General features: G+C 43.1%; 1 protein-coding gene across 3 annotated transcripts in view; it reads left to right on the top strand.

The window, feature by feature from the left end:
• Positions 1 to 22,397, top strand: part of TLN2 (talin 2) — a 456,139-nt gene that overhangs the window by 279,041 nt on the left and 154,701 nt on the right. For all 3 annotated transcript variants that reach the window (XM_068552880.1, XM_068552889.1, XM_068552896.1), the window contains exons 12-19: positions 6,231 to 6,386; positions 11,322 to 11,423; positions 12,166 to 12,242; positions 14,799 to 14,979; positions 15,883 to 15,996; positions 18,569 to 18,677; positions 19,443 to 19,651; positions 20,499 to 20,597. In XM_068552880.1, the coding sequence (XP_068408981.1) occupies positions 6,231 to 6,386; positions 11,322 to 11,423; positions 12,166 to 12,242; positions 14,799 to 14,979; positions 15,883 to 15,996; positions 18,569 to 18,677; positions 19,443 to 19,651; positions 20,499 to 20,597 (1,047 nt within the window). The remainder of the gene's footprint in view (positions 1 to 6,230; positions 6,387 to 11,321; positions 11,424 to 12,165; positions 12,243 to 14,798; positions 14,980 to 15,882; positions 15,997 to 18,568; positions 18,678 to 19,442; positions 19,652 to 20,498; positions 20,598 to 22,397) is intronic.

Consider the following 22,397-nt stretch of genomic DNA (forward strand, 5'->3'; position numbering starts at 1 on the left):
GGGCTCCAGAGGGGGCTGGCTCAGTAGTTGCGGTGTGCGGGCTTAGTTGTCCTGCGGCATGTGGGGCCTTAGTTCCCTGATCAGGGGTTGCACCCACGTCCCCTGCATTGGAAGGTGGATTGTTAACTGCTGGACCACCAGGGAAGTCCCCACTTGAGTTTGTTTTGTATAAGATGTGAGGTTTTTAGGTCAAGGTTCATTTTTGGCCTATGGATGTCCAGTTGCCCCAGCACTGTTTTTTGAAAGGGCTATCCTTCCTCCACTGGATTTTTTCTGTATCCTTGTCAAAATTCATTTGAATACATTGCTGTGAATCTATTTCTATTTCTATTCTGTTCTATTGATTTGTGTTGGTGCTTCCACTGATAATCACACTGTCCTGCTCACTTTAGCTGTATAGTAAGCGTTAACATCAAGCTGAATGATTCTCTTTACTTTTTTCTTCTTTTTCAAATTGTTTTAGCTAATTTAGGTCCTTTTCCTTTCCATGAACACTTTAGAACAAGGTTGTCTGTATCTACAAAAAACTTAGCTGGGATTTTGATAGGCACTGCATTGAATTTATAGATCAATTGGGGGAGAATTGATAACTTTACTATGTTGAGTTTTTCAATCCATGAACATGATATTAGATCCTCTTTGATTTCTTTCATCAACATTTTGTAATTTTCAGTGTGCAGATCCTTATACATGTTATAACAATATACAGTCATTTTAATTTTTATGTTTATTTTTATTTTTTGTTGTTGTTGTTTATTTTTAAATTCAGTGAATAGAGCAGGTAAATTTACAACACATATGTCAGCAGCATGAAATAACCTGTGTGTGTATAAATAAGTGCAACCATTTAGAATATATGGTAAAAAGACATCACACACAGAATAGCACATGCACACACAAAATTGTTTGGGTAAGGGACAGTATGTGTTTTAAAGGCATAAGTAACAGATTTCTCTAGACCCCCAATCTGAACATACCATTAAATTGTGAAGGAAGTTCATTGGCATAATTTAAGAAGTAGGTTAAAAGTGATTCATTCACTACTTGGATAGACTATTTGAAATCCTAAATTAAATAAGTCAATGAAATCATAATTTATAAAATGTAAATATTGATATTAAACACACTTAATCATACCACATGGCCTTCAGATCTGTATATATTGTGAGAGAACTAGTTTGATATGTTTATAGGTCCTTCCATCATATTTTCCTCTGTATCTGTGTATATCTTGTCCTAATATTCAGAGCATTATGCTGTTGACCCTTGAACAACGTGGGGGTCAGCGGGCATCGACCCTTTGTGCGGTCCAAAATCCACATATAACTCACAGTCGGCCCTCTGTACCTGCAGTTTGTCTGTATTCACGGTTCCACATTTGTGGATTCAACCGGTATGGATCATGTAGTTCTGTAGTATTAGCTATTGAAAAGAAGTGGACTCACCTGGTTCAAACCCATGTAGTTCAAGGGTACTTCATACTGTATTTTATATTGTTATAATAGAAAGTGCTTGGGTGTTGGAGTCGGGAAGACTGGCCTAGAATTCTTGATGCAATATTGCCTATGTGAGAAATGACAGAAACTCGTGACTTGGAGAGACATCCTTAACCTTCTGAAACCTCACTTTCTTCATGTGAAAAATGGGAATGGTAATTCTTTACAGAGCTCTAGTGAAGATTAAGTGAGGTAATGTATGTAAAGAAATGTAGTAGCTGGAATGTAGGGATATTTGATACATTTTAGGTTATCCCAACTCCTTAACCCTCTTCACAATTCCCTAATTCCTGGCCCTTGAGTCCTCCAACTTTTCATTAGCTTTTAGAGTTCATGATGCAGAGCAGGGGTTGGCAAACTTTTTTAGTAAAGGGCCCAGGTAGTCAATATCTTAGCCTTTGCTAGTCGAACCACTCATCTCTGTGCTTGTATCCTGAAATCAGTAGGCAATATGTAAATAAATGAGCATGGTATGTTTCTGTAAAGCTTTATTTATGGATTGTGAAATTTCAATTTCATATAATTTTCACGTTCCATGAAGTATTATTACTCTTTTTTTTTTTTCCCAACCATTTAAAAATAGAAAATTCACTCTTAGCTCTCAGGCCAAAAAAGAGGCGCCGGGGGTGGGGGCAGAAAACTGGATTTAGTACCTGCCATAGTTTGCTGACCCCAATAGAGAGGATGTCTGTAATGAGCCTGTTATGTGGCAGTGTTCTCAGTGGCTAAGAACATATCCTTCGAAAAGAAGAACCTGGGTTTGAAATTCTGGCTTTGCCACTTAGTTTGACCTTCGATAAGTTACTTTACCTTCCATCTCTAAACCTCAGCTTGTTCACCTAGAACGCTGACTTTTTATGAGGTTAAAGGAAGTAATATAGAAAAGGGGACTGTTGCACAAATGATCTCAATAAATGGGAGCTGTAAACATCTACAGTCTTCCTCTTTCATTGAAATCTTTTGCAGTTTATCTTGGTAAGTTTTTCAGAACCCCATAAGGAACGGTAAGGCATTTCCCATGACTTGCAAAGGATCTTGTTTCTTTCCCAGAAACCCTTGTGGAAACCTTCTGAGTTATAAAATTGCCTTTAACCTTCCCTGCAACCACAACCAGAGCCTTGAGGGTGAGATACCTTGGGAGCTGACCCTCTTCTCCCTTCAACTGTAAAAGCATCACAGAGGGCACTCAGAGCATCTCAGAATCATGAATTAAATCAAAATGGATTGCCAGTTGCTTTAGGGAGAGAAATGGCTAATGAACAGGGTCTTTAGCACCATTTTGCTTTGGAGCAGCCATCCCTTTCTGCCGTGCTCCTAAAAGAAAAAAGCATACTGATGACACAGCAAAGCACACAAGGCAGCACTTTGGCAGGAAGCCAGTATAGAACTCTGGTGAGCACAGCTGGATCACAGGCTTAGGCCACATTGAAGTTGGGCTTAGAACCAAAGCATGCCCAACGCTTAGCCCACTGGCATCCCTCCACCCAAGTCCGAATCTGATGTAAGGCACAGGTGATGTCAGAATCAGCCAATATCCACATCTGTGAGAAGAGCCTGAGGCTGAGCAGGATTGATAACAGCCAGCTGCCAGGACCGAGCCCACAGTAATGGTTGAGATGTGCTTGAAAGAGGAGCAGCAGGGCTTATTAGTAGATCCTGACTCTCCTTGGTAGAGTACATACCTTCTCCTGCCTGTAAGTTACGTGAGCTCAACACATCCTCAAAACAAAACCAACCTGATGAGGACTGCCTCGAGAGAGAAGTTGCTAGGTAGCTGGCAAACTCGCACCCACAGTCTGCGTGTGTCTGCACGAGAGAGACGGGTCTTCACTGCATCCTGCCTAGCCTGCTTGCTTCTCCTGGAGATAAAGGATGCTGGTGTCTGTAGTTGGAAGACTGGAAAGGAGACGTGTGGAGTGGACTGAGATTCGAGATTTGGAGAGGAAGGGGGAGCCTTATTGCCTCTGGACCTTCTCCTATCATGCAGGTCTGCCACTGAGGGTCTAAGGCAGGTCCTCTGTCAGGGGAGCCCCTTATATCACTAGCACAGAGCCCAGCCCCTCGCTGTTTTAACTTTCTCCAGCTGCTCTGCATTTTGCGGGTAGGCCCTGAAATAATTGTGTCCCTTGATGGTGGTCTCTGTTGCTGAGTGACAGTATTTTCTGAGCTCCTTATATACCCTTCCCCCCTAGTCGTGACCTTCTAATGGAATGCCCGCTGTAAGTTGTTTGCTTGTTCACTCTGGTTTCCTCTCCCAGGCCAGAATCATCTCTACAGGAGTCAGGGCAATCCATCACGATCCTGTATTCCCTCACCCCAAAGCCCCTCACTGGGGAAGTACAGATTTGAAAGGAGGAAGGCAACAGCTGCAAACCATATTTTATTTCTGATCCCCTTCCTGGTGCCAGCAGCTGGGCTGGTACCAACCCTGTGTGACTAAACTAGCCGCCTGGAACCTCTCCAAGTAAATCTGTGTGGCTCCTGAAGCCAAGTGATGTGAACTGGCATGGTCCACCTTGCGCTGATATCACCCCTGGTGGAACTGGCCTCTCCACAAAGGATCTGACTCTTCTCTGAGTTTTTCCTAAGGACTCGGAGTTTCTTACAGTGCCGTATTCCCCTCCTCAGACACCCACACAGATTCCTAATGCCTTATCTCCTCCTCTTGGGAGGAAACTGGAGGTGTGCCGTGACCTTCACTGTTTGACGGTTTATGAACTGCCCACAGGGGCTGGGAGGAGTGTTTTTGCCTTTTCTCTAATTGCTTCCATCAGAAGTAGTATACTGTGGTAGACAGTCTTTTCTGAAGTCAGAGATGTTTTTGAGCTGCTGAAATCTGTGTTCTAATCCTGGCTTTATCACTTACTACTGTTTGCCATGGGCAAGTTGCTGGTTCCTTCGTTTCAAGACTGGCATGATGATGATGATGATGATGCCACCACCGCCAACATTTGGGGGATGCTCTGAAAATTAATGGATAATGATTGTTAAGTATCTGTCACACTCCTGGCTTGTTTTAAGTGCCTGTCCCCTTGTACACACACCCGTGTATACTTGCGTACTTTGCGCTAATTTATATGTGTATTCCTCTGGTGATAGTGGTTTGGGCATTGCTAGGTTTCTGCAAATAGTTTTTGAAGTTTCTTTTTTTCCTGACAACAATAGGAATGTGTATTAAGTTTTTCGAAAAAGGGAAAGCGCACGAAAAAATCGTACGAGATGATCATTGCCACCATTTTGTCATGTAATGAATTTTCTGAAAATTCTATTTAAAATTTTATTTCATGTAAGATCATGCTGTACAGACTTTTTAATTTTTTAATGTGAATAAATTTTTATTATGAATCCACTTGTTTTCCTATAATATGATTTTTAATAGTTGTAGTCTATTATTTGGATGTACCATAATTTATTTGTCATATCTCTTGTTGTTGAACTTTGTTATTTCTAGTTTTTCACTGTGATAAACTCTAGTTGATCCTTCTTACAGCATAATCTTTATACACATTTATAAGTTCTTTTTGAATAAGTTTTGAAAAGCAAGTTGGGTTAAAAGTAGAAACATTTTTAAAGCTTTGAATCGTTAACAAATTTTCTTCCATAAAGGCTTTGCTATTTTAAATGCCCACCAATAGTGGTCCCCCTTCATACCTTCTTTAATTGAGTATTAATTTTTTTAAAAAACTATTACATATACATGAAAATTTATCTTATTGCTTATTATCTAGTTACTTATTTAAACATTTTCTGTTCATGTCCTTTGCCACTTATGTTTGATGACTTATGATAACTTTTAATATATAAAGTGTATGAAGTCTTTTATCATACTATTGTAGATATTTATTCCCCAGTCATTTGCCTTTTAATTTCTTTATGGTGAGGTCTCTTTCTTTTTCTTCCACTCTCTCTTTCTTTTTTAAAAAAATGTATCAAAGTCCATATAATTTATAGTTAAAGCTATTAATCTTTTCCTTTATTTATTTTTTTATTTTAGCTTTTGTGCTAAGAAGTCATTTCCCCCTGAGAAATCACAAAAATATCCAACTATGTGTTCTTCCTAAATTATTTACCTTTTTTGAATTTCTTGTGGCATGAGTGTGAGGTAGGGATTCATTATTTTAATAGGCATGATGACTATTTCTTTAAAAACTTATTAAAACTAATCATAAAATATTTTTAAGGGTCAGTAGATACACATAAAAAAATACCAAAATGCAGAACCCAAATGGAAATATATTTCAGTGATTATAAAAAAAAAAAAGGGCTGTGTTTAGTAATGAGAAGATGCTACTCTGGCAGTTATAGTTAATTCTAAACAGCTAAAGTGCCATATTTAAATTCCACATTAACCCTTTTTTGTTACTCACTGAGGTGGCTACTGGGAGTGATAATGTTTGGAGTTCACCTTAACTTCTTTTTCTCTGGATATCTTTTTTCTGTCACAATCTCTGTTTTTGGAGCAAACTGCCCTCCTGGACAGTATCTGTCTCCAGGAAGTGTGCCTTTGTAGATCCTTCCAGTCTTCTGATGGCTCTGTTTTAGCTTCCATTCCTTTAGTTTATGAGTCATTTATCTAGTCTTAAAATTCTGGTTTTCCGATAGCCCTGCCTGTTTTTGAAACACAGTGTTGTAGGTTGACCGTAGATAAAACATCACAAGATCACTGATTACTTGGAAAAATCAGATGTATTCAGAGGAAGAGCACTCACTGACTCTTGGTACCTCCTGTTTCAGGAAAAGATGAAAGGCAAGAACAAGCTGGTGCCTCGCCTGCTGGGGATCACCAAGGACTCGGTGATGCGCGTGGATGAAAAGACCAAGGAAGTGCTGCAGGAGTGGCCACTCACCACGGTCAAGCGCTGGGCAGCCTCACCCAAGAGCTTCACACTGGTAGGGCCTGGCTGAAGGCAGTGAGTGGGCCAGCATGGCCTTGGGTGATATCGTGGGGCAGGGGAAACAATACAAGCCCATTGGGTTTCCCTGCCCTTGGAGAGGGACAGATGGTGGGGGTCCATGAGAGCAGGGGTGGGCACTGGTCCAGAAGTGAGTGAGATGTTTGAGAGCTGGGTCTCATTGGCCACCTCTTCCTCTCCAGTGTTCTAAGTCTGTCTGAGTTCTTTAATTAGAAAGAGCCAGTCAAGGATGATTCTCAGTCTCTGTGGTCCTGATGCCATGCCTAGTATACCCTAAAAGGCAACTTTATAACACTCTGAGGCCCATACAAAGGCTCCCTCCTCATCTCTAGTTGTTTTAGGAGTTCCTAAGACTTGTGACAACTTGCCAAGCTGTGTTTTCCCAGCCTGCCTACAAAGAGAACATTGCTGTATGGTGGAAATAGCATAGACTGTGGGGTAGCATTCGAAATCAGCTTTCATTCCCAGCTCTGTGCCCTTGCTCATTACTTCTCCTCTCTGAGCCTTAATGTCCTCAGCTGTGAAATAGGGGTAGTAATACCTGTTTCACAGAGTTGTCAGAATCAAATGAGACGATGATAATAAAATGCTCAAAGTGAAATACATGGAAAGTAGGGAGAATGTTTGTTCCAGACCTTTAAACCTCTGAATTCTTCCTCCCAATCTCAGTATCTGCTCTTAGCAGAGAATACCATGTGGCCTTAACTGTAGCCAGCCACATTGGTATGTGAGAATCGGTAGGGCAATTATTTTGTAGTGCATATCAAGCCATAAGAGAAATCAGAAAGTGTTGAAATTTGTGAGTTTCTTCAGCACTCCTGAACTGTACTATTTTCCAGCTCCCATGAACACTTGAAATAACTGCATCTAGGCAAGATCTTATAATAGGGCATCAGAAAAAAGGTATAAGGAAGGGGCCTTGGTGGGAGTATTAGTTATCCAATTTGATCATTGACTGATAGACTCTTGCCAGTTGGGAGGAATATTCAGAAAACATACCTTCTTTCCTCCTGTAGTGAGTAACAGCTGTACCTACATGGCCCTTAAAAAGTAGGTGTTCACGCTTAGCGAACTAAGTTCTCATCTTCCATTGTAGGTAATTGCGGATCATTTCTAAAATAGAAAAATCAAGAAATCAATATAAACATGTTATTTAGAAATACTAGAAGAAATTGCTAAAAGGATTCAAAGTAGTTGGGCGGGGGATGGAAAGTGAAGATGGGAATGTGTAGGGCAGGGATAGCTATGTTTTGTTATATACATTTTGATACTCTTGGTCTTTTTAAGCTAGACCCAAGTACTGCTTTTTTAAAAACAAAAAGTTATTAAAAACTGTTGCAAATTGCAGTAACTACCTGAAGCGAAAGAGAGAACAAATATCAATGTTTTTACTAAAGTTGTATTAAAGCTTATAACCTGTAAAGTTTCTTTCCTTCCTACCCAGCTTTAATTTAATATACAAGTGTTTAGAGATTTTCCTGTTGTCTTTCTGTTATTGAGTTTTAGTTTGTTTCTATTATGGTCAATGAGATGTACTGTGATTCTGTTAATGTTCATGGAACATACTTTGTATGATTTCAATTTGTAGAATTTTAAGGCTTGTTTTATATCACAGGGATATGATCATTCTTGGAGAATGTTCCATGAGTGCTTGAAAAGAATGTGCATTCTGCTGTTGGGTGTAGTGTCCTATAAATGCCAGTTAGATCCTGTTAGCTGTTGGTGGTATTTCAGTCTTACATACCTTTGTTAATTTTCTGTCTAGTAATTCTGACAATTCCTGAGAGTGAAGTTCCCAACAGCAATTGGGGATTTTGTCTATTTCTCCTTTCATCTCTATCAGTTTTTGTTTCATGTATTTTGAAGCTCTGCTGTTCTGTATCTATACATTTAAGATTATGCTATGTTCTTAATGGAGAAATTGTTCTATCATTATGTTTTTTTGTTCATAGTAAAGATTTTGCTCTGCAGTTTGCTTTATCTTACATTGGTATAGCCACTCATGCTTTTTTAAATTAGGTGTTTGAATGTTATATTTTTCTACCCTTTTACTTTAAACCTAGTTATATTGTTAGGTTTTAAATGAATTTCATGTAGAGAGCATGGAGTTGGCTTGTGCTTTTTATTAAAATTCACTCTTGTAATTAATATATTTAGGCCAATTATCTTTTAAGCTAATTATTAATATGTTAGGTATTATGTCTACCATTTTATAATTTTTTTGTTTATTTTATTCTCCTCTATTTTTCTTGCCTTCCTGTGGGTTACTTGAACATTTTTTTAGAGTTCCATTTTTATTTATAATATTTTTTTTAATTAATGAATTAATTCATTTATGGCTGTGTTGGGTCTTTGTTTCTGTGCGAGGGCTCCCTCCAGCTACGGCAAGCGGGGGCCACTCTTCATCTTCATCGCGGTGCGCGGGCCTCTCACCACCGCAGCCTCCCCCGCTGCGGAGCACAAGCTCCAGACGCGCAGGCTCAGCAATTGTGGCCCACGGGCCCAGCTGCTCCGCGGCACGCGGGCTCCTCCCAGACCAGGGCTCGAACCCGTGTCCCCCGCACCGGCAGGCAGACTCTCAACCACTGCGCCACCTGGGAAGCCCCTATAATATTTTTTAGCATATTTCTTTGCATAGTGCTCTTAGTAATTATTCTAGATACTATCATATATGTATGAAATTAATTACCACCTACTGGCATCAATGTTTCACCACTTCAAATAAGATATAAAAACTTTACTTCCATTTAGGTCTGTTTACACTCCACACTTTTTGAGTATAATTGCTTAAATATTTCTTCTGTATACATTGACCACTACATGAGATGGTGTTATAGCTTTTGCTTCAACCATAAAATAAAACTGAAGAAAACTCATGAGGTGAAGGATAGTCTATTACATTTACTTCTGTTTTTATCCATCTCATTGTTCTTTCTCTTTCAAGTTCCCAGTCTTCTTTTGTTTTCATTTTCTTTATGTTTGGAGAGCTTTCTTTAGCCATTCTTTAAAGGTAGGTCTGCTATCAACAAATTCTTAGTTTTCCTTCATCTGAGAATGTTATATCCCCTTCATTCATGAAGGTTAATTTTTCCAGATACAGGATTTGAGATCCACAGTTCTTTTCTTTTAGCACTTGAGAAGTGTCATTCTACTTCTTTCTCGCCTCTGTGGTTTCAGAATAGAAATTTTCCGTCATCGGATTGGTATTCCTTTGTAGGTAATATGTTGCTTTTCTATGGATGTTTTTAAGATTTTCTTTTCTCTAGTTTTCAGAAGTTCTTGGGGTGGGTTTCTTAGGTTGATTCTATTTTGGGGTTTGCTTAGCTTCTTGAATTTGTAGGTTTATGTCTTTCACTAATTCAGAGACGTTTTCAGCCATTATTTCTTTTAATACGTTTTTTTTTCGGTCCCACCCTCTACTCAGTGTTTCTGATGATGTGGACGTTAGGTCTTTTCTTTTTTTTTTTTTTTTTTTCCAGCCATGCCACACGGCTTGTGGGGTCTCAGTTCCCCAACCAGGAATTGAACCCGGGCTGTGGCAGTGAAAGCCCAGAATCCTAACCATGAGGCCACCAGGGAACTCCCATTAGGTCTTTTTTTTAATTGTTCCACAGATTCCTGAAGCTCTGTTTTATTTTGTCTGTTTTCTGTTGTTTCACTTGACTAAATTCTGTTGATCTGTTTTCAAGTTTATTGATTCTTTTCTTTATCATTTCCATACTACTGTTTATATCCTGTGGGTTTTACTTTGGTTATGGCATTTTTTAATTCTAAAATTTCAATTTGGTTCCTTTTTATGACTTGGGTTTCTTCGTTGAATCTTTCTATTGTTTTCATTTGTTTTGGGAGAATTTGTAATTGGGCATTGAAACATTTTTTATTATTCAAAATCAAAAACTCCTTATCAGATAATTCCAACATCTGCTTCATTTCAGTATTGGCATCAGTTGATTATCTTTTTTTACGTTGTAGTTATCCTGGTTCTTGACATGAATAGTGATTTTCAATTATATCCTAGACGTTTTGGTTATGATATTAGGAAACTCTTGATCTTATTTATATCTTCTGTTGTAGCAGACAGTCACCTTGTTTAGGTTTAGTGTGTAGTGTTCTGGCTTTAGGTTTAGTGTGTAGTGTTCTAGTGTTCAAGTCTTTGTGGACTTGAGTTGCAATGGCAGTTTATTTTCTGAGCCCTTGCAGTGCTATTCTGGATTGCTTTGTACTTCTGACTCTGCTGGGGTTATTGCTCAAAGCCTGTTGGTGCTGGGGGTGTGGGGGAAGAAGGTACTTCCTTGGGCCACCTGCTATTTCTGGATGACCTTTGTTAGGGGAGGCAGAAGCTACTGAGCCTGAATCTACTTATGCCACTGGGTGGAGGGGAGGGAGACACAGGGCTTCACTGTGGCCACTGCTGCAAAGTGACCAGATCACCTGCCTGCCTGGGTTGTGGAGCAGGGCCTGGGATGGCCAGACTTTCACTGCTTTGCAGGTGGTGGTGAGCAACAACCTAGGTTGTGGAGCTGCGTGAGGCTCCCAACTAGGTCTCTGTTGGGCTTCCCCTCTCCTGGTCCCTTGGCCAAAGAGAACAGGCTTTTGGGAACTTCCTGTTGGACGTTCCAAGTTTCAGCCCTCTCCAGCACCCAGTCTTGGGGGTATGGGATCTAAAACAAAACTCAAAAACTCATCAGATTGTGGTTCTTCAGGTCCTGAGGTCACCAGCCAATCCACCTTTCCAGCTTTCAGAGCCCTTTACCATTGCTTGTTGAGTAAATTTTAGGGTGTTCAGTTATATTTAGAGGGGACAAGCAAGAAAAAGTGAATCCATGCCAGAACTTGTTCCAAAACTGGACCCCCTCACCCTTAAAACTGCTGATGTGCTGCATTTCTTCTAATGTGGGTTTTGTCCCCCCAGGATTTTGGGGAGTATCAGGAAAGCTACTATTCAGTACAAACCACTGAGGGAGAGCAAATATCCCAGCTGATTGCAGGCTACATTGACATCATCCTCAAAAAGGTATTTAATACTGATGCAAATTGGACAACACTTCTTTATTAAAAGACTCAGTTTAGATGATGAAGCTAACTGAAAAACAAATAAACACCTCATGTAAAGTACTTGATTCACTAATTGAATCTTTAACATTAATATTGCTTAAGTGTGAAGTCTTTGACCTCATATCCTAGGAGAATTTCTGATTTTGCTGCAGCTCATATTTGTGTCATTGACTGCCAGGTCATGAGCAATAGTGCATCATTTAGCTAATGAATGAGCCTGGCTAACCCCTCTGCATCTTCCTCTCTAGGTAATTGTTATGCTTTCCGGCCTCTATAGAAACTGTCTTGAGGGTCTGAAGATGTTCTTTTTCTTTCTTGTCTCTCTCTCTCTCTCTCTCTCTTTTTAACCTATTTTAATGGGTGGTTATATGCCATAGTGGTATACCTTTCCTAGGGCTTCAAGATACAGCCCACAAAAATAGCCAAGTTCTACCAGAATATTAATATCTATGTCTTGATTTTAACTGTATAAAATTGTGCAGTAATATACACAGAAGATATTATATATCTCTCTATATTAAAAAATATATTTCTTTTACATTACTATTGCTTTGTTTTACCCATCACTTATTAATTATCCAATACAAGGAATTTGGGGTAAACCTTAACAGATCTGCTTGTGTGGCTCATTTTAAAAGGCCTCTTAAAAGGGTCTTGTGTCAAGATCTGCTGACTTTCGTTTTTGTCTTGTTTTACCTCAGAAACAAAGTAAAGATAGATTTGGATTAGAGGGCGATGAGGAGTCAACTATGTTAGAAGAGTCCGTTTCCCCCAAAAAGTAAGTATCGTTAAGAGCACTGGAGAACTGCCTTCTCCCTGGATACAGGGCAGGTTTCCTCGTGCCAGCTCTGGGGCTGTTGCCCTGAAGTCCCTCACGTGGAGGAGGTGATAGTGGATGAGATAGATGAGTCTTGCTTCTCTAAGTGTGGTCCCCAGACCATTGTCATCAGTGTTGAGGGTGTCTTGTTGGGGCGGCGGTGGCTGGGGACTTCAGGGAGACACTGAACAAGATGTAGTGCTTAATTCCATCTTTAGACACTGTGAGCCTTCATGAGTCCTGTTCTGAATTTCTGATTTAAATCTCATAAACTGCATCATTATCATCAGAGCCTGGAGACTGAGTTTAATTCTGTACCTTTGGGCTAGGGGCCTATCTGGTAGAGGAGTTTTTGTTTATATGGGATGCTTTTACCTGCCACGCTTGATACACATGTCATGAGGCAGCAGAGGGAAAAGAAAAGAACATGGACCCTGGAGCCAGAGTTACTGGGTTCAAATCTGGGGTCTGTTGTCTAATGTGTGGCCTTGGGGACATTATGAATTTTCTCTGTCTCTTTCATCTCATCTATAAAATGAGAATAATGATCGTACTACCTCATAAGTTTGAATTTAATGATTGAGTTACTAATAAAGCACATAAAACAATCCCTGGTACATAATAAATGTTTACTATGATCATCATTTTAAATTCAGAATAATCTCAATTTAGCTCCATTTTATAAATGAGGAAACTGAGATTTATTAAAATTAAGTAACATTTAATAAGTGAGACTTGTTGACCAAAACCTATTCAGCTACTCCCTTGATGTTAAATAGAGCATTGCAGTAATAACTTTTCTTGTCTGTACTTTATTGTGTGTGTCCATCTTGCTGTCTCACTTGATCTCAACAACATCCCCTTGTGGAAGAGGTAGGCTAGATTTTATCATCCCCAGTTCGTAGATGAGGAAACCGAAGCTCCTAGAGGTTAGTTGAGATTCATGCATGTGGCAGAGCCAGGACTCAGATTCAGGTGTTCTGATGTCTCCTATAGTGCACTGCTGGAGAGTTCGAGCATATTCCAGCACATTGAAGTTGTCTAGTAATAGGAACTGTTTCTCTAATGTTGCTACTCTGTACGCTTTCTCACAGTTTGCATCATAATCCCCTTGAAGGTGCTTTTCCATTTGTCCCTTATTCATACGCAAGTTGGAACCAAATTTGATGTGGTGCATTTCAAGTACTACTTGCTACCCTCTGGCAAAAGACCTTAATTTCTTGAAATTATTAATGACCATTAGATGGACATTAGTAACCTAGTACTTCCTAATAGGGTGGAGCTGTTCACTTCCTAGGACTCTGCTGTGCTTGAACTTCTCCTAGGAGCAGCTCAGTAAGTGTCTGAGCCCTGAGTGCTGGGACCCTCCCCACTGATGCAGAGGGCATCATGGTGTGGTCTGGTCATGGCAAGCGGGAAGAGTGGTCCAGGGGAGTTCCTCATCACTAGACCTTCCACTTCTCCCTGTATTAGACATTGGCTGAGATCTTGCAATGCAGCTGAGCTCCGAGAGGAGCCATAGATCCACCCTCCCTAGTGCCAGCCCCTCCACAGATGTTAATGTTGCTGCGTGGATGCCTGTTGCTTGGAATCCTAGCTTGGCTCACAAGCTTTGTCCTGGACAACAGGGAGTGACCTGCAGTGGTTCCAGAACCCTGGGACAGAGGCTCCTGTGCCTTAATGCAGCTGCTCAGCAACCCTGCACCACCACCCCGCTCCCGCACCGTGCCCCCCCGCCACAGACTCCCCCGGACTCTACCTATGGGTTTGTCCACTGGGCTATGAGGCACCTGTGCCACCCTCAGATTCTTACCTTCATATGCTCAAAGTCCTTTGCACTCACTGCTCATTCCAAGAAAATATCAAGAAGTAAAACAACTGACAATGTTTTTATTAGATGCCCTAGGAGTCTTCCCAGACTTAAGTTGAAATCATCTGGAAGAGAGCCAAAGTCTGCCTGCCAATCATCAAGGCTCCTAAGGTGTTGAAACATCCTCTGTGGTCAATGGCTTTTGACCTGGAGAAGGGGAGCTAAGCTGTGGGAGATTTTAAGTTCTTTTCCACACTTCTTCCTTCAAGCTAAGGATAAATGATCTCTGTCCCGAGGGCTCAGAATAGAACGTGGTGCACAGTAGATGTGTGTTGAATGAATGCTATTTCAGGTAGAATTTACGAAATAATAGATCAGTGTATCCAAAACATTCACTTATGCCTAGAACATCATTTTTTTGTGTGTCTTTTTTAAGAACAGTTAACTAATAGCATAATGCCATGAACCTATCAACTAGATACACTGGGGGTACTTATTTATATTACTGATTATAAAAGGATTCATTCGTCTCAGGGTTCTGCTGAAACATTTTAGTGCTGCTACTTCGTTCACAATTCTGTCTGTATTTGCTTCTTGGAAACTGGTTGCCATAGCATGAAGCAGTGAACACTGGTGACACCTGTGGTATCTTATTACACTCCCTGTGAATGGCCACCTCGCAGTGACTGAAGTGTCTGTCCCTCTAGGTCCACCATCTTGCAGCAGCAGTTCAATCGCACCGGGAAGGCGGAGCATGGTTCAGTGGCACTGCCGGCCGTGATGCGCTCCGGCTCCAGCGGGCCCGAGACCTTCAACGTTGGAAGCATGCCCTCCCCGCAGCAGCAGGTCATGGTTGGACAGATGCACCGAGGCCACATGCCCCCGCTGGTGAGGCTACCGGGGGACTTGCCCTGCTCGTCACTATGCTGCCTTTGGGGTCCAGGGAGCCACACCAGCCTGGTGATAGGTTGTGTGTGTCATCCTCACTACTTCCTGTCTGAATCCTGGCTCTTCAGCTGTGCAGTCCCAGTGCCTCATTCCCAGGGTTTTTTCTTTTAAATGGGTGGCTCTGGCAATGCCCTGTCTAGGACCACAGGTGTCCTCTAGGGCTGGACAAGGACCAGTGGCCTCTCCACGTGGTTTGTGAGAGAGGGATAGGACCCTGCTCCCCTGCCTGCTCATCGGCCCAGATACCCCTCAGAGAGGCTCAGAAGTAGACCAAGTCTATTCCGACCCACACATTTCCCCCCAGCGGATCATTGGTTCCTTCTGCTGTGCTGGTCTACCTGACTCGGGGCCTCTCTCAGGCCTGCTCTGGAATCCCATGCTTTGGAGCAAGAACTTTTTGAAAGCAGAAGAGCCTTAAAGTCCAGAAGTGATTTGAGTGGAGAAGCGTGTTGACTGTAGGTTTGAGTGGAATCTTTACTTATTTACCAAGAAGAGTCCTGATGTGACACCCACGTGATTCCTGTGCAGGAGACCTTCTGTCCTGAGCACTCAAGGATTGGGTCCCCTGAGCTCCCCTGCAGGGACTCTTTCTGAGCCTTTTTGTTCTCCACACGCTGCTGATTAGAATCACCCTATTGCAAACGCTCATATTTAGTGTCCTATTAATGTATTATAATACCTATTTCTGGCCCCCGGTTGAAATAGGAGCTGGTTCAGGCAGTTTGTTGAGATGTACCCTGGGCTGCTTTCTCATGATCTCAGGTCCAGTTTCCTTGCTCATGTAGAGCCTGTGTTGCCAGTGCAGGAGTGTGGTGTGATCCCTTGTGTTACCTGCCTTTGCAGACCTCGGCCCAGCAGGCCCTCATGGGGACCATCAACACGAGCATGCACGCTGTCCAGCAGGCCCAGGACGACCTCAGTGAACTTGACTCCCTGCCGCCTCTCGGCCAGGATATGGTAAGTGTTGTTCAGTGTTTTTATTCGATGTCTCTGCCCTGGCAGAAAACAGGGTTCTGTGCTCTGGCTGGATTCAGTGAGGTGAATCCCTGTCTCCAGCTAGGTGAGTTGGAAGTCCGTATTTTTTCGAGAGATGGAGTCTCCATCTCTAGGCTGCACCACAGGAGGAGAGAATCATAGGGTGCTACGGGCTGTTGGCAGTACCCCATAAGGGCTAAGAACTTGGACTCGAGTCATATCATTTGGGCCCAAATTCCAGCTCTACTGCTCAATGGCTGTGGCAATCTGGGCAGCTTACTCTCTCTAAGCCTCCATTTTGTCATCCCTGAGCAGGGCTGTGGTGAAGACCCAACAATCCAATCACGTAAAGAGTTCTCAGTCCCGCACCTAACACACAGTGAGAGCCCAGTGAGTATCAGCTAGGTTTGTTGTTAGTATTTACCAGTGGTTCACACCCTTGAGCAAGCATCGGAGTCATTCAGAGGGCTTGCTAAAACAGCTTGCTGGGCCCCTCCCCCATTGTTTCTGACTCAGTAGGTCTGGGGTGGGGCCTGAGAACGTGCATTTCCAGCAAGTTCTCAGGTGCTGCTGCCCCTCGTCCAGAGACCATGCTTCCCAAACCACTGGGTCACTACTACTGGGCTTTTCAGTGAGGCAGGGCGATCAGCTGCCTTCCTGTAGCTGCTGCGGCATGAAATCGTCCAGCCCCTTGCTACTTAAAACGTGATCCACAGGCCAGCAGCATTGGCGGCACTTAGGATCTTGCGGGAGGCGCAGAATCTTAGGCCTTACCCCAAACTTCCGAATCAGAATCTGCATTTTAGTAAAGTTCCTAACTGTTTTGCGTACACATTTGCACACCACTGGCTATCACTGTCCTTCCCTGCCCTGCTTCGCACGTTAAAATCACCTGAGGAGTTCTAAGGACGAAGCCTAGGGCCCAGGTCAGACCAAACAAATCGGTGTTGCTGGGGGTGGGGCCTGGGTATCCGTGGGTTTTCATCTCCCTGTTGTGATTCTAATATGCAACCAGGGTTGAAGAGCACTGCTTTAAGACTGCTGGACCATCGTAGGGCCAGAACCAAGACACAATCTGTAGCCTCATCTTGTCCAGCCAGGATAAGTGCCTCCAGGTTCTCCCTGCTCGGTGTTTTTCATTCGTCTACTTGTGCACGGCAGGGTGCAGCATCCGTAGTGCTGTTTCTCCCAGGTCCCTGAAGTCATTAAATATTTTGCTTTGGGGAACTTGAGAGTGAAAATACATACGGCAGACTCCCATATCCAGCACAGTTGTGAGAGAAAGTTTTAAAATATCTGGATTTAATATTCTTGCTTCACCAGTTTTCAAAGAGTTAGTATATAAAATATTTGAGTGCTAGACATACACTGAACCAAGATGAACATTTTAGGAATGTTTTGGGAAGCAGATCGGCACCTTATATTACCATAGGATCATCATTACCAGTGTAAATGAGCATTTATTGGCTAAGACCAGAAACGGCCAAAAGCAGAATTTGCTATGTATAGGGTCAAAGGAACATGAAGTATAAGAACTAGAAAGGTTTTTTTTTTTTTTTAGAGAGAGCTGAGAATTATCCCTTTATTTCATTTTTTTTTTTTAATGTTTTGAAATTCTGTAGTGGTACTATTTTAAATTTATTTATTTTTATTTATTTTATGGCTGTGTTGGGTCTTCGTTTCTGTGTGAGGGCTTTCTCTAGTTGTGGCAAGTGGGGGCCACTCTTCATCGCGGTGCGCGGGCCTGTCACTGTCGCGGCCTCTCTTGTTGTGGAGCACAGGCTCCAGACGCGCAGGCTCAGTAATCGTGGCTCACGGGTCCAGTTGCTCCGCGGCATGTGGAATCCTCCCAGACCAGGGCTCGAACCCATGTCCCCTGCATTGGCAGGCAGATTCTTAACCACTGCGCCACCAGGGAAGCCCTGAACTAGACTGGTTTTAAAAGACCATTGAGTGAGATTCCACAGTAGAAGAAATGAAAGACACAGGAGTTGGGTGAGATGTGCTCAAAGTCATATCATTTGTTAGTGTTAGAGCTGGATCCAGAGCAGGGGTCTTGACAACCACCTCCCAAAACCCTACCAGGAAAGGTGCCACGTCAACACGACATTCATCTTGTGAACAAAAGTCAGTTGCTACGCTGATAGAACACTCATGAGCTACAACACCCTAATTCTAACCCCATTCTCTAAAAAACGAGATGAAAATTAGCAACACTTGTTGTTGCCACTGTGCGGTATTATTATGAGATACTAATTATTTTCATTTTTTAAATTGAATTTACCTATATAAAGCCACAGAATTTTTCTCTCCAAGATCTTAAAGAAAACATAACGTGAGTAAAAAGCACTGAGAATTTACATGCCATTCAGCACGAGTGAATGAGCAAGAAGCCTGTTAAGGACATCGTTCAAGGTGACTTAAGGGCCTCGTTGGTGCTGGCCCAGTGAGAAGAGTGTGGCCAAAACACTGGTCTTATTTTATGGCACGCCTTCTCTGGTTTCCTGGGTAATCCTGTGCAGCAATTTTGTCATGAAGTTGTCTGGTTTTGCAGGCGTCTAGGGTATGGGTTCAGAATAAAGTCGACGAATCCAAACATGAAATCCACTCTCAAGTCGATGCCATCACAGCTGGAACAGCTTCAGTTGTTAACCTCACAGCCGGTAAGTCCCTGAGGAATTTGTGGTGTATTGTGGTTTTGTTAAAAAAAGAAGTTCTTATTCTTTGATTGAAACAACAGATTTTTCCTATTCTCAGGGGAGAGTCTATTATTAGGCCCTCACAATGCTTCAGACATTTTCTCCCACTGACCCAGGAGAAATGTGGTGAACATCTCATGCCTTTTTGTCTGTATCATGCATCATCAGTATAAAGCACTTATTCAGCTCTTCTCATTGTTCGTCAAGCTGCTGGACATACTTCAGAGTATGTTGAGGCCAGTTTCTCCCTTCTGAGAGCTTACAGTCTCAAAATGGTTTTGGATGACTAGCCATCATGGGTGCCGCCTTCTGTCTTGTCCAGCCGTGGTCTCCTCTGTATAGCACGACTCCCAGCCTTGCACTGTCACGTGAGAGCCAGGGAAGATCTTGGCTTCACCAAGCAGCATTGCAGTGTTTCAGGGGTAGAGTTGACCTCTCCAAGCGGCTGACCTTGGAGCAGGCTTCTGAAAAGGGCCGTCAGATGCTGATTCTTCCTTGGCAGTTTTAAAGGTGCACATGCTCAGGATCTTAATATATGAGGCCTTGGGGTAAAAGGACCCCATGAAGAGCAGCACCTTGGAGATGGGGAGACGTCTGACTCCTGCAGGATGGGGGCGTCGTTGGTGGGGGCAGGGTTCTGCTGCCAGTGTTACCCTGTCTCCTGTCCACCTGGGCTCCCCTCAACCTTCACTGCCCTCCCTTGATGGTGATGGTCCTTCTCTGTCACAGGTGACCCTGCAGACACCGACTACACCGCTGTGGGATGTGCCATCACCACCATTTCTTCCAACCTGACGGAGATGTCCAAGGGCGTGAAGCTGTTGGCGGCCCTCATGGACGACGAGGTAGGCAGCGGGGAGGACTTGCTCAGAGCCGCAAGGACCCTCGCCGGGGCCGTGTCGGATTTGCTGAAAGCTGTGCAGCCGACTTCTGGAGAGGTGAGCTTTGGGGCCATCAGTCACTTGGGTTCTGATGAGGGAGGTGCAGCCTTTGGGTCCCATGCGGTTCTTGCTTCCTGAGCTGTCCCCTCCATCCTGACGACTCATGTTCCCACACTCTGGGGTTTGGAGTTGGTGAACTGGGTGCAGAAACCATGGTTCAACCTTTGAGACTGGTTGAGCTCTTAGTAGGAAGCCTCCTTTCCCCAACCCAAGGGTACTTGATTAGATGTAACCTCAGAAACTAACACACATGACCAATACACATTTAAATTTATTTATTTATGAATGTGTTGGGTCTTCGTTTCTGTGCGGGGGCTTTCTCTAGCTGCGGCAAGCGGGGGCCACTCTTCATCGCGGTGCGCGGGCCTCTCGATATCGCGGCCTCTCTTATTGCGGAGCACAGGCTCCAGACGCGCAGGCTCAGTAATTGTGGCTCACGGGCCCAGTTGCTCCGCGGCATGTGGGATCTTCCCAGACCAGGGCTCGAACCCGTGTCCCCTGCATTGGCAGGCAGATTCTCAACCACTGCGCCACCAGGGAAGCCCACCAATACACATTTAAAGGGGATACAAGTCTGTACGCTAATTTCCTACCAGCTGATTGAGGCTCATTATTTGAACATTTCACACCTATGCAGCCGTTGCTGGTTTGTGAGCCACAGGCATTTCCTTGCACAGATTCCACCAGGACGTGTATGTCTCCCGTCTGGCAGATAGTTCAAGGGTCTCACTGAGGTGCAGGAGGAGGCCATCCTGTAGGATTCCTCTTCCTGCACTGCCCTGTCTCATGGCACTGGGGAGGCAACGCATTCTCTTTCCCACTAAGATGTGCTCTGTGTTCATAGCCTCGACAGACAGTTTTGACCGCCGCTGGAAGCATTGGACAAGCCAGTGGCGATCTTCTGCGGCAGATTGGAGAGAATGAGACTGATGAGCGATTCCAGGTAAGATATTTGCAGCCCATAATCTTGGAGCCTAAGCGATGGCCTTAGACCCAAGCAGGGAGAAGGTGATGAAAAACTGAGTCTTCCTTGAGCTGACAAAAAAAAGATGAAGGTGGATTATCTCGGAGTGTGGTCTTTATGTGTTAAAGAAAAAGAATTTTTAATTGAAAGACTCATTTCACTTACATCATGCATCACCACTTTGAAACACTTACTTAACTATTCTCACTAGTCAGCATGCTACACTTTCTTCAGACACAAATATGGACGGAATAATGTCACAACCACCCTTATATCAACCACCCAACCTCTAGAGTTATCAACTCATGGTCAAGCTTGTTTTATCTATTTGGGGCGGTTTTTAATTTCATCATTCTTTTTTTTTCTTTTGTCTTTCTTTTTTTTATGAAGACATTACTTTTTAAAAATTTTTTATTTTTTACCTTATAAATTTATTTCTTTATTTTTGGCTGTGTTGGGTCTTCGTTGCTGTGTGCGGGCTTTCTTTAGTTAACGGCAAGCGGGGGCTACTGTTCGTTGTGGTGCGCAGGCTCTCATTGCAGTGGCTTCTCTTGTTGCGGAGCATGGGCTTTAGGTGTGTGGGCTCAGTAGTTGTGGCTCGCGGGCTTAGTTGCTCTGCGGCATGTGGGATCTTCCCAGACCAGGGATTGAACCTGTGTCCCTTGCATTGGCAGGTGGATTCTTTTTTTTTTTTTTTTTTTTTAATATCTTCATTCGAGTATAATTGCTTTACAATGTTGTGTTAGTTTCTGCTGTACAACAAAGTGAACCAGCTGTAAGTATACATATATCCCCATATTGCCTCCCTCCCATCCTCCCTAGCCACCCTTCTAGGTGGTCACAAAGCACCGAGCTGATCTCCCTGTGCTATGTGGCTGCTTCCCACTAGCTATCTATTTTACATTTGGTATGTCAATGCTACTCTCTCACTTCGTCCCAGCTTCCCCTTCCCCAGCAGGAGGATTCTTAACCACTGCACCACCAGGGAAGTCCCTAATTGCATCATTCTTGAGTTCACATGTAAGAGTGAAAATACGGGCACTCCCTTACACTCTGCTCACACATAGGACAGGCTTTCCTTTGTGTTTAGAGCTGGGTCTCTTGTCTGTGTCATATCCAAAACCACAAGTGTGGCAGTCTTTTTTGTCACCCCCTTTTTTTTTTCAATACCAGGGACATGTCCTCTGGGGATCAGCTGTAGCCACTGTTTGCAGCTGGCTGGATGCACTGCCAGCTCAGACAAGATCTCAACCTGTCTGCCTCTATTCCCAGCCCCCACAGATGGGGTGCGGAGGCCTTCTGCCAGGGATCTTCAGGCTCAGATGAACTCTTCACATACTTATGGGCACATGCCTTTCATTCCTCATCCTCCTAAGTCTTCATTTTACAAGTAACATACAAATACATTCTAATTAAACTGTTTATAGTTTGAGCCCTTGTTCTCTGGAAGATGCCCTTTTCCAAATCCTATGTCAGGTTCAATGTTTGGGATTTCTGTAGAATTCAGAATAAAAGGATCATTCAACTTTCCATTAGCATTCAAGTTGCTTCAAAGGGGGCAATTTTGCTTGCTATTTTGTCTAGAACTGCCGAACTTCATCACCTCAAGATGTGTCAGTTACACTAAGACATGGTCATGTATGTTGTGGATACATGAAACATGTACCTTCTCTACTCTCCACATTCCTGGGGTGCTGGGAACATAGCATTCATTCAGATCCTGCAATACAATGAGACATTCAGTGCATGAGCATTCATGTGATCATGGAGGCTGAGACC

The sequence above is a fragment of the Eschrichtius robustus genome, chromosome 1 (assembly GCF_028021215.1).
Source record: "Eschrichtius robustus isolate mEscRob2 chromosome 1, mEscRob2.pri, whole genome shotgun sequence".
Classification (NCBI taxonomy): Eukaryota; Metazoa; Chordata; class Mammalia; order Artiodactyla; family Eschrichtiidae; genus Eschrichtius; species Eschrichtius robustus.